The sequence below is a fragment of the Bison bison genome, unplaced genomic scaffold, assembly GCF_000754665.1.
Source record: "Bison bison bison isolate TAMUID 2011002044 unplaced genomic scaffold, Bison_UMD1.0 scf7180017864383, whole genome shotgun sequence".
Taxonomy (NCBI): domain Eukaryota; kingdom Metazoa; phylum Chordata; class Mammalia; order Artiodactyla; family Bovidae; genus Bison; species Bison bison.
Genome location: NW_011494955.1, coordinates 8,810,005 through 8,822,484, shown reverse-complemented (window position 1 = coordinate 8,822,484; position 12,480 = coordinate 8,810,005). Strand labels below are relative to the sequence as shown.

Genomic DNA, 12,480 nt, shown 5'->3' with positions numbered 1-12,480 from the left:
TTTCCTGCTTCTCAAATATGGAGAACTCAGTTGGGAACCCTTCTCAGTTCAGTATGTGGTCCAGAGCTCCCTAAGTTAGTAAAGTGACCTTTTCCAGGCTCTCAGGCTCACCAATTCATGTTCTAAGAAAGCTGACAATGCCTTTCTGTGAATTAAAAAGACCATTTATTTCTCAGGACTTCCTCCAAAGTCCAGTGCTTCCTAATGCAGGAGCTATGGTTTGCTCCCTGCTCAGGGAACTAAGATCCCACATGCCTCATGGCACAGCCAAAAAGTTTAAAAAAAAAATTAAAAAGTCCAATTCTCCTGGGCTGATGCAGTCCTTCACCAGGGCACCCAATAAGGTGAGCAGAGTGAAGGCTGGACTTGGAACTCGGCAGGGAGCCCATCAGGACATAGCCACTTGAGGCAACACTGGCCTATCTTAAGACTTTGATCAGTCTGTTCCAGAGGGGCATGCCCAAAGAACTCACAAACCAAACCTGATGCCAGGCTCATCGTAGGGCAAAATTTTAGAGCAGGTCTTATAATGGACAGACTCTCCCTTCAGTTCCTTTTTAGCAGGACAGGTTGGCTTGGCATATCCAGAAGGCCCTTAGAGGAATCAACCCCAGATGGAAATCTCCCAACAAATGTAAACATCCATTATTTTTACTTCATTGAGATTGCTTTTCTTCTTGGATAACATTTTCCAAGCATTAAGGCTGCCAGTTTACCAAGTGAGAATCTCACATATACAGAAATGGCTTCGTTGAGGCCAAGGCCCACTTAAAGAACCTCTTATTCATATTTGGTCCCCACCAACCCAGTTATCAACAAATTGCAGTTGCAAATTAAGTATTTTGAATTGCAACAGAACTAGAGCTGAGCTAATTACAATAGGAATTTTGAATGTTATGACCCTCCCATTTCTCAAGGATGGAGCTGCCTTATATCAAGGGCTTTGGATTCCTTAGAGACGAAATTCTTTGGCTGGTGTCCAGGACAGCCCTGCCTTTCATCATGTTTTGCTCTAGAGAAAATGTTAGAATGATTTCAGATGTAGAAAATTAGCCCATGGTTTTCAAACACTTGCTAGGCAGAGGTTTTAATTTTCAGAAGCAAAGTTTCAATATTCAGTGGGGATTTTTAAAAGTCATGCATTAATCTGATTCTGATCTTTTGTCATATCTGCTTATTAGCCTGTTCACAACTCAAATTTATAGCTTCAGAACACTACGGCAGATGTAACAGATGTTTTCAATATCCCATTTTTCTATCAAAATGGGAAATCCTGGATTTCTAAAACCTAGAGGGAGTTAATGCCATCCTGGACTAAAGGCCAAGATTACACGAAAAGTAATATAATATGTTGTTAAAGTTACTTATAATATAACATAAATATCTTGAACAAGATCAAAGAAACTACCTGATCTGAATTTAATCAAAGTTCAAAGGACTGGTTCCTCTGCCACATACAGAAATGGAAAAAAATACTTCAGAGGAATTTTTAAATTACACTTTTCATTATATTTTCTTCACTAGGATCCCCAATGATTCACCGTGTTTCAACACCAATGTAGTAACTTTCCACAAATAAAAGGTTTTTTACTGAAACTTTTATAGTGCATATAACAAAATAGAGACATCGCCCCCACAAATAAAACCCCAAATCCTAACAACAGCAGCAAAAACAAACAACCTGAAAGGATACATGATAGTCATCCCTGAATGGTAGAAGATGAAAAGGGACTTTTTTTTGGTATTATGTAACATACTTTTCATACACACAAAAGTGAAAGAAAGTGAAAGTCACTCAGTCATGTCCGATTCTTTGTGACTCCATGGACTGTATAGTCCATGGAATTCTCCAGGCCAGAATACTGGAGTGGGTAGCCTTTCCTTCCTCCAGGGGATCTTCCCAAGCAAGGGATCAAACCCAGGTCTCCCGCATTGCAGGCAGATTCTTTACCAGTGAGCCACAAGGGGAGCCCAGAAGCGCACTTGTCCCACAGAGCCAGCCAGGAAAGGTTCCTTCCAAAAAGAGAAGGTGATGCTTACAAAAATAAATCCTCAGGATCTTCTCACTCAAACAAATGACCAGATCAATATAAATTCTAGGCAAGAAGAGGAAGAGCTGGGAGGGAACCTGAAGGGTTGGGTGCGGTTCCCAAAGAACAGGACTGTAAGCTCCATAAGGGCAGGGACCACCACCGTGTTGTACATACAGGCGCCCAGCTCAGTGCCAGCCATGTGAATACTGCTTGAATGAGAAAGTGGTCAATGAATGGAGGAGAAAATCTGCCCTTGACAGTCAGGTTTGAGGAGAGAGTCAGATAATGAATGCAGCTAGAGCAAAGGAAAGTAAGGCTTGCACAATTCTTCAGTTACAAAGAGCATGTTTAATAGTTGTGGTCTTTATACTCTGGACCAATAATTTTTTTTTCTAAAGTAAGATTTAACTTTTTAGAGCAGTTTTACATTTACTGCTAATCTGAGGAGAAGATATGAAGACTTCCTACATATCCCCCGCGCTCACACATGCATAGTCTCCCCCATCATCAACACACCCCATCAGAGTGGCGCATATGGTACAATGGAGGAACCTACACTGATACACCATAACTGCCTCAAATCCACAGTTTCCATTACAGTTCATTCTTGACTTTGGATAAATGTGTAATGACATGTATCCCTCATTGTGGTAGGATAAGTAAGTTTTCAACTTTCCTAAAAAGCAAAATAAAAGTATGTCTGCGAAATGACAGAAAATATATACAGCTATCCCTCGTTATCTGTGGGAAATTTAGTTCCAGCACTCTGCTCAGATACCAAAATCTGGATGCTCAATTCGCTTATATAAGATGGTACAGTACAGTCAGCCCTCCCTGTGTGTGGGTTGTGAGTCTGCAGATACCGGAGGCCAACTGCAGAGTCTCTGCTCCCAGTTCCTGGCCCAAGGTTCCCCAAATCTTTACAGTCTTCTAAATGACAGAAGCAGCAGGAGCATCTTTTGTCCTAATATCTGGATTCCCTGGTGGCTCAGATTAAAGAGTCTGCCTCCAATGTGGGAGACTCGGGTTTGATTCCTGGGTGGGATGATCCACTGGAGAAGGAAATGGCAACCCATGCCAGTATTCTTGCCTGGGAAATCCCATGGACAGAAGAGCCTGGCAGGCTACAGTCTATGGGGTCACAGACAGTCAGACACACCTGAGCAATTTCCCTTTCTTTCTGTTCTTTGACTTTAGTTCTGACAAAAATGGGCTTGCCAGGACATGCTAGTGGTAAAGAACTCCCTGTCAATGCAGGAGACATAAGAAACATGGGTTCGATCCCTGGGTCTGGAAGATCCCCTGGAGGAGGGCAAGGCAACCTACTCCCATTCTTGCCTGGAGAATTCCATGGACAGAGGAGCCTGGCAGGCTACAGTCCATAGGGTCACAAAGAGCTGGACATGACTGAAGTGACTTAGTGCTTGCACACACAAGCATGCGCGTGCGCACACACACCACCCCCTCCCCCTGCCCCCAGAGCTGCCTTGGGATTTCCTAGGTGACAACAAGTATCTTTTGTTGTAACAAGGTGACTCTTAGTGGGCTCCTAAATGGGGATGGGTCACCAGAAAGATCAAACCATGACTGAAACTTTCAGCACCACTCTCCATCCTCCAGGAAGGGGAGAGGGACTAGAAGTGGAGTTAATGATGGGCCATGCCTCGGTGATGAAGCCTCCATAAAAATACCAGAGGACAGGATTTGGTGGGGTTCCAGGGAGCTGGAGTACCCAGAGAGGGCATGGGAGTTCCAACCCACATACTTAGCCCTGAGTATCTCTTCCATATGAAGCTCGTTTTTATGCTTTATCATACCGTTCTACAATAAACCAGTAAATGTAAATAGGTGTTCCCCTGAACTCTGTGAGCCATTCCAGCAAATTTTCAAACCTAAGGAGAAAGTCATGGGAACCCAGATTTACAGTCCATCAGTCAGAAATAGAGGTTGCAGCCCAAGACTTGTGAATGGCACCTGAAGTTTGGAAGGATCAGAGCCCACTATCTCTAGGCAGATAGTGTCAGAACTGAATTAAATAACAGCAGCAGTCTTCAACCTTTTTGGCACCAGGAACCGATTTTGTGGAAGATAATTTTCCCATGGACCAGGGGTGGGGGGATGGTTTCGGGATGATTCAAGTGCATTAAATTTATTGTGCACTTCACTTCTATTATTATTACATCAGCTCCACCTCAGATTATCAAGTGTTAGATGCCAGAGGTTGGGGACCCCTGAATTACAGGACACCAAGCTGGTGCTGAAGAGAATCGCTTGGTATAGGGAAAAAAAGCCCATATATCTGGTGTTAGTAGTGTTGAGTGTGGTGGTGTGAGAGCCAACGGGAGACACAGGAGGAGTGTGTTTTTTCCCAAGGTCTTCTTGGAAGGGGGCCTGATAAGAACACCATGACCAGTAGGAAGATACTGCCATAACTTGGCATGACTTTAGAAAGATCTGGCCTGAATCATAAAAAGGGAAATGGAAAGAGCAGGAAGCAGAGCAGAGGAAAACTAGTCAGCAAATCCTACGACGGAGGCAAGATGAGGAAAGGGAAGCATTTCAGTCCTTTCCCACAGGTTTGTTTCTGGATAACCGGAAGACTTGTTTTTACTCTTAAAAGCAATTTATCGATCCATCCATCCAACAAATGTTCACTGGCACTACCATATAGGAATTCTCAACCTCATAAAAAGGAACACTGCTTATTTCTCTGAGCCCTTTCAGTTTATTGAGTCCCTGTTATGTTCCAGAATCTATGCAGGCACTGACTTAGGATAAAAAAGATAGTCTCTACCCTGAACTGATGAGGAGGTAGAAAATAACAATTAATGTTGTTTCTTCAGCAGCATCTGCGCGCTTAAAAAAAACCACTCCCTCACTGTTGCTTCAAGATCCCCCTTTGTCCTAACTCCAAACAGGGTTTGGGCACCACACAGACATAAAGATCTGGCCAGATCCACTGGTTTTAAGTGGCGAAAATAAAGGCAGAATTTACAAGTTTCTCTTCTTAAATTAAGTCACTTTATTTTCCTACTTAAAAAAAAAAATCTGATCTTAAGCATTTCATTACACAATAGACATTTTCTTGGATCCTATTTTGAGTTGAGCTTAAAAAAACATCAAGAATTTACTTGGAAATTTTACTACAATGAAGGAAGAGAGCGCCTAAAAAAATAACCACTAAAAACCCAAATTAGGTTCTGAAGAAAACACTGCATGACAACAGGCTGGTTGTTTGAATAGGAGGCAGGACTGCTGTATCCAGGGATTTCCAGTTACCTCTCTCTAGAAGAATTCCAAAAGAAACCATCTTATCTGCACTCCATCCCTGCATTTCTCAATCTTCCCTTCCCCAGAAGCCAAAGTGGGCACAAATCTACTTACACCAAGCCGGGCAGGAATCCTTCCCTTTCTCTGCCCAATAAATCAAAGTTGTCAGGAGTTGTCTCAAATAGTCTCACTCTTTCTTTCTGTGCCCCTGGCATTTCTAAAATGGAAATAAAAGTACTTCCCTCATAGGGTTGTTGGGAGGATTAAATCATTGAGTTTGTTTATCCAAAGATGAGGATCCAGCTAATTCACACATCTGAATTGATGCTAACCTAAGACCTGAAGTCCAACTTCTAAAAAATCTAAATGCATAGACAGGGCCACTTTGATAACTAAAGCAGAAATATCTTGCAAGGAAAAGAAAAATCAGAACATGACAAAAAGGAGTATTGGAAAGTCAGAGTTTTAAGTAAAAAGACATATAAAACAAACTGTTGGCATCAATTCCCATATGTCCTTAGGATTATATGATCATAGATTCTTCAGTTAATACTATTTGTGTTGCTGGGGCAGGACATTTCACCTCTCTGGAGAAGAGAACATCCCTGAAATTCTCTCTCTCAATATTGTTCTTTAGGCTAAAGATATTTTGGTTAAAAGGATGCCTTAAATGTAGCTTAAAATCAACAAAAATTATTTCCTAAATAGCTTTCAAGTGATCCCAAACTGACCCAGATACATTGGGTACACTAAATTATGAATTATTAATTAAAGACTTACTCATCAGGACTTCCTGGGGGTCCAGAGGTTAAGAATCCGCCTGCCAGTGCAGAGGATATAGGTTTGATCCCTAGTCTGGGAAAATCCCATATGCTGCACAGGAAATAATCTGTGTGCCACAACTACTGAGTTGCACTCTAGAGCCCGTGCTCCACAACAAGAGAAGCCACTGCGATGAGAAGCCCTGCATCTCAACAAGGAGTAGCCACTACTTGGCACAGCTAGAGAGAGCTCGTGGACAGCAACGAGGCCCAGAGAAGCCACAAAACAACAACAACTCACTCACTGACCTCAAGGGGTTTATAATCAAACTAAGGAATCAATATTCAAGTCATACAAATATTAGCAAATAAACAAGACACCAAATAAATCTTTACTAAGTCACACTGCACTGACACGAAGGATCAAGGAGAACTGAAGTAATCCGAGATGGCTTTGGAGGGATGGGGGACTCAGGTCAGGGGGGAGGAAGGGAAGAATCTGAATCAATGGAAGAAAAGGCACAGAATGAATATGAAGTCTTTGCTTTACAAAGTCTATGTTCTTTCTTTAACTTTAGTCCTGACTTTGCAACCTTGAACAAGTCATTTACCTTTCAATAAATCCACAATTATTAAGAGTCTACTATATATAAAGTATTGTACATCATTTAAATAATGTAGATTTTCCAAGTTAAGAAATGGGGGGGGGGGCTTTAAGATTAAAGAAAACACAGCTCAAAACTAACTCCAATCTCATATCATCTTGGTTATAAAACAATGAAACAAGTGAAACCTGTTCTCTTAAAGAGAATTTTTAAAACTTACTGTTGCTATTTCACCATTCATCAATTAAAATCAAACCCAGCATGAAACCTACATTAAACACATGTGTAACTTTTACTTGGATCAGTCATAGTGTGGGAAAAAAATATTTTTACATGAAAATTTCAGAACCTTGCTCCATTCTTCTCCCATTTGAAAACCATAGTTGTCTTTTGCCACTAAAAACAGTACTTAATTCAACAGCTGTAGAAATAGCCTGAGCCCTTCAATAGCTCATTTATGATAAAGCACTGAATTTATCTAGCAAAAACACAACACATGCATGGGCACTTCCTTTTGCCCTGTGTATTCCAAATCTCTGCCAACTGCAGAGGAAAGAAAGTACAGATGGACAGGATATCCTGAAATTATTTGGTTTGCCTTATGTCAGTCCAGAGAGAAATCCAGTGCCTGATTCACAGCAAGAAATTCAAATTAAGTAGAAATATCTAGGGTAGCCAGTCCTGGGGCTGAAGGCAGGCATTCCTCACCAGTGGTTCACCAGGGAAGCTTGGAAGGATGGCTTTGCCTAAAGGGAAATCAAGAAATCTTGGCTTTCCAGAATTCACTTCCCTCATTCCATTAAGCTCTTGGCTTAAGAGAAAGTGATTAAGGATAAAAGCATGCATGCCATTTCTTAAGAACACTAACAGGAACCAAGTACCTCAAAACCTATTACATAAAATTTCAACTGACTGAATTTAGAGTTGTGGAGGCATTTGAATATTCTTGTGTATTTGGACACAATTCCTTTAAAACAAATTTTTTTTTGGTATGCAGGATCTTAGTTCCCAGACCAGGGATTGAACCTGTACCCCCTGCATTGGAAGAAGGGAGTTTTAACCACAGACATACAGAGAAGTTCTAGAAACAACTCTTAATGATACTATATATATATTAAGGTACTGCACATCCAATACATTTCCATAAATACCACAGAGGACCTAGTAGTATGTGTTTGATACTATGCTTGGTACTGAGACTATATTGGCTTTTTTGTAATGCCAAACAACTTAATATGTGAAATATGCATAGCTATGGTGAAGATTTAAAGAGCCAATGAATATAAAGTCCTGAGCCTCCATTCAAATCATAGCTTTCTTTTCCTTCTTCTTTTTTAAATGATTACATTGGTAAACAAGACATGCAGCCCGGTAATCTTGAAGCTGTAGAAGATACAGACAATGGCCTGACATAGTGACAGTGATGATGATGATGATAAGGATCTAATAATAGGAGTTAATACTTATTTAGACTTTACTATGAGCAATGCTTGTGGCTCAGACGGTAAAGTGTCTGCCTGCAGTGTGGGAGAGCCGGGTTCAATCCCTGGGTTGGAAAGATCCCCTGGTGAAGGAAATGGCAACCCACTCTAGTACTCTTGCCTGGAAAACTCCATGAAAATTCCTGGAAAATTCCAGGAGCCTGGTGGGTTACAGTCCATGGGGTCGCAAAGAATCGGACACGACTGAGCAACTTCACTTTCACTATGAGCAAGGCATTACTCTAAGCACATAGCTCATCAATCAATCCTTATAATAACCCTCTGAAGTAAGTGACTAGGGCCATGGTGAAAAACTGAAAGTGTTTTAAGTGGCTCAGTTGTGTCTGACTCTTCGTGAACCCATGGACTGTAACCTGCCAGGCTCCTCTGTCCATGGAATTCTCCAGGCAAGAATACTCAACTGGGCAGCCATTCCTTTCTCTAGGGGATCTTCATAACCCAGGGATCAAACCCAAGTCTCCTGCATAGTAGGAGATTTACCATCTGAGCCACCAGGTAAGCCCCAGGGTCATGGTAGTTGATATTCAAATATGTGGGAATGATCCTCTAAACCTCATTCTTGAGTCGCTGGAAAAGCACCTTCTAGGAATTAGTAATATTAAGCAGGTAAAATGACCCAAGGTTTTGGGGCTGGGACAGTAAAAGAAGTTCTGAGCAAAACAAATTAACATGTAGAAATGCCCAGAGCAGAGAATGCACATGGATGATTGAAGAACTGGAAGAAGCTCAGTTCTGGTGATGTCTATGTGAGGCCACCAGCAATGTATAAATTCCTTGTTAGGAAAAGCAGCTACTGGATAGACAGAAAAACAGAAGTGTTCTCAGGAAAGGCAGGGTGTCCTCAGTGTGACAGGAGTTCCTTGGTTGGCAATCTGCCAGAGAAGCCCACCTGTTAGCAGCAGCCTGTACTGGGGAATCCTCTGAACCGGCTTGAGCAGGTAGTGCTTGAGGGCCAGATTAGCACAGCGTGGGCTCATCTGAAAGGAAAGGCATCCAAAGTAAACACGAACATTTTCCTCTGAAGCAAGAGACCCAGACTCAGGTGCTCGGGAAGCCAAGTTTTAAATAGCCAGCAACTCCGGGAGGGGGTTCATGGAGATACTCCCTTTATTTTAAGGCACAACTCATACACTGAGAGGGAGACCAGAGCTGACTCATCATGGAGCCCACCCTCTCTTGCAGATAGGTCTCCGAAATCACTGACTCGTGAGGAAATTCACAGCCCAGAAATAAAACTACTGGGAACTGGATTCAAATAAACATCAGAGCCTGTTGTCAATATACTCATAATAACAACAGTTGGTACTGGGGAGAAGGCAGAAATTCAAGACAACCTGAAAAACAGCCTTGCTAAACAAACCTCTTATAAGCCTGAAGAATGTAAACTTTCTCAGATGAACGGCTACAAAGGACAGCCCCAAATCACATTGTCTATGGAAACATTTGATTCTGGAACCCTTTTGACTTGACCATGAGGACATTTGATTCTGCCTTTAAAGTTGTTTTCTGTAGTATGTATAACAGATACTGGTGCCCAATTCTGAGCCCCACCTCCAATCTCCATAATAGGTATTAACTGTGGGGAGACCACAAAATGGCCTAGGGAAAATGTCCCCGCATCCTAAGATGTCCTGGGGTTCTTACACAGCTCAAGTGAGAAGGGAAGAGTTTTTTCAAATTTGTTCAGAGGGTTCTATTTGTTTCTAAATATATACCTCCAGGGTCTAGTATGCAGGATAATTATGAAAGCATAATGATAGTGCATGTTAAGAAAGCATCTGTTGTGCAAGCATCCTTAGACACTGGACGGTTAACTTTCCCCGGTCTTGTGTTTTTTTTTGGTGTCAAGGCAACAGAACAACTCACTGGACAGTGATGAGAACCTGGGCCACAGCTATATATATATATATATATATCTATCACACTTCCATTCTTAACAGCATGAAGACTTCAGAAGAAAGGAAAAGAGGGAAGAAAAGTTGACACATAATTTTAAAGTTTAATTACCATACAAATTAGAAGAAATAAGCAATATCTTAATACTTCTAAAACTTTTCTAGTTTGGTATAAATGGAATTTACTGATAGTTTTAGCTTCAAAACAGAGAAAGTGGTAGCAAAACAGAGGATGGTAGCAAAAATACCTCAAATTCTCTAACAACAGCAGCAAAACCTGGGTTTTTCTTGCACTGCTCATCCAACAAAGCTATATTCTTATCAAATTCTTTGATGTATGTGGAATACATTTTTAGATATGGTCCCTTCTTTACAAAGATATCAGCAATTCTTTGTTGTTCCGTCCTAAGGAGTGAGAAGGGATAGACAAGAAAAAGAGTCATTACAGGATCCAAAATATATCCACTGATAAGCAGAGTCCCATTTCCAAGCCATCTGTTTATCCTTTTTTCCTCTTCTTATAAGATATATCCCCTAATGCCCACTCTTTCCCATTTCGATTGTCATCATTATATTTTGCCTGGACTCTGCCAGTTCTGACTGGTCTGCTAGTCCTGACTGGTCTTTCCTGCTTCTGTACAGCCAGAGACTTTAGAAAATTCAGATGAATTTCTAAGATAATTTTTTGTAAGACGAATGATAAAGTACGGACAGGGAAATTCTTTGTAATTACATTTTATTTTAGCATGCATTTAAAAGAGAGCTTTTAGTCACTCCTCAGTCCTTAAACTGTGTAATTATAGTTTTAATCACTCCTTAGCCCTTAAACTGTGTAAGTATAAATTTTATACTTAGGCCGTAGTGAAGTATTAATCACTATTTAGCATATTTTCCCAACACGTAGAGGCAAGATATTTCCAAAACAGGCAGAGGTTATTTTCCTGGATTATATATAAATAAAACTTAGAGGGAAATTTTTTTATCATCAAAGTAGGTGATACACAATGTTGTTCTAATAATTTGGTGGTTACCCATGAACTTCAACAGTAAATCCAACCCCCTAAACCAAACTCACCACACATTTCCAAAGATGTCACCAAACTTTCTATTACTGTCTAAATATCATAATACTGTCTAAATATCATAACGGGCTTCCCTGGTGGCTTAGATGGCAAAAAGAATCTGCCTGCAATGTGGGAGACTGGGGTTTGATCCCTGAGTCGAGAAGACCCCCTGGAGAAGGAAATGGCAACCCACTCCAGTATTCTTGGCTGGAGAATTCTGGTGGGCTACAGTCCACAGGGTCACAAAGAGTCGGATAGGACTGAACGACTAACACTCAAATACGGGTAGTGGCAGTCAACCTTTGGTATTGTTTTCCGGTTGTGAAATCTACAGCACCTACAATAATGTCATATATGTGTAAATTTCCTAAACCAAACAGAAAAATCTCCCTATTCTCTCAGTTAACAGCCTCCTTTAGAAAATGCAGTTTCCTCTTTTTGAGGTTCCAAAAAGAGAGATATTTAAAAATGTTTCCAACGTGAATATATCAACTAAACTCTCCTCCCAGTCTCAAAAATCTTGGATTATCAAAGGGCACCTATAGAAAGTTAAATTGGCCAAATATAGGCCCTTCTTGCTTTTGAGACAACATTACTAAAGAATTTAAAAATGTAGTGTACTGAGCTGAGTGCACCAGTGAATTCTGGCCATCTAACGTGATCAATCTAGGGGACTTCCCTGGCAGTCCAATGGTTAAGACTACAAGCCTCCACTATGCAGGGGGCACAGGTTCAATCCCCAGTCGGGGAAATAAGATCCTGCATGATGTGCTGTGTGGTCAAAAATAAATAAATAAATAAAGTGATCAATCTACAGGTAATTCTTACGCCAAGAAAATTCAACATATTGAATAAACACAATGTAAGGAACAACAAGTCTTTGTCACATGCAGGTCCCTTCTGCCTTTATCTAAAATTGGAAACTCTGGGAAAGTGGGTCGGCCCATTTTTACCAGTTTGACATTCTTTCCTCCAGCTCCTTCAGGAGATCCCGATTGAGCTCATACAGCTGAGGCAAGTAGTACAGGATCTGGTTTAGGATCCGGTCCTCAATCACTGGTTTCCCAAGTTGCCTGGAAGCATGGGCTACTGCATCCCGGAAATCCTGTTACAGTTCAGAGGAGGAAAAACAATGTACACACACATACCACTTAATATAATGAAAAGCTTTTCCCCCAGTCACTCTCTTTACCACAACAATATGAACTGCAAACTGTATTTCCCACGTAGAGTTCAAATTGAAAGCTCCCACTTCCTCTTACCCCACTTACTTGGATAAGAAAGTACACATACATACATACACACATACACACACACACACACACACACACACACACACACACCCCCCGA

General features: G+C 41.1%; 1 protein-coding gene across 2 annotated transcripts in view; it reads right to left on the bottom strand.

Annotated features, from left to right (window-relative positions):
• Positions 1 to 12,480, bottom strand: part of FGD6 (FYVE, RhoGEF and PH domain containing 6) — a 106,364-nt gene that overhangs the window by 29,292 nt on the left and 64,592 nt on the right. For both annotated transcript variants that reach the window (XM_010858005.1, XM_010858004.1), the window contains exons 6-8: positions 12,084 to 12,235; positions 10,315 to 10,471; positions 9,061 to 9,148 (exon numbers count right to left, since the gene is read on the bottom strand). In XM_010858005.1, the coding sequence (XP_010856307.1) occupies positions 9,061 to 9,148; positions 10,315 to 10,471; positions 12,084 to 12,235 (397 nt within the window). The remainder of the gene's footprint in view (positions 1 to 9,060; positions 9,149 to 10,314; positions 10,472 to 12,083; positions 12,236 to 12,480) is intronic.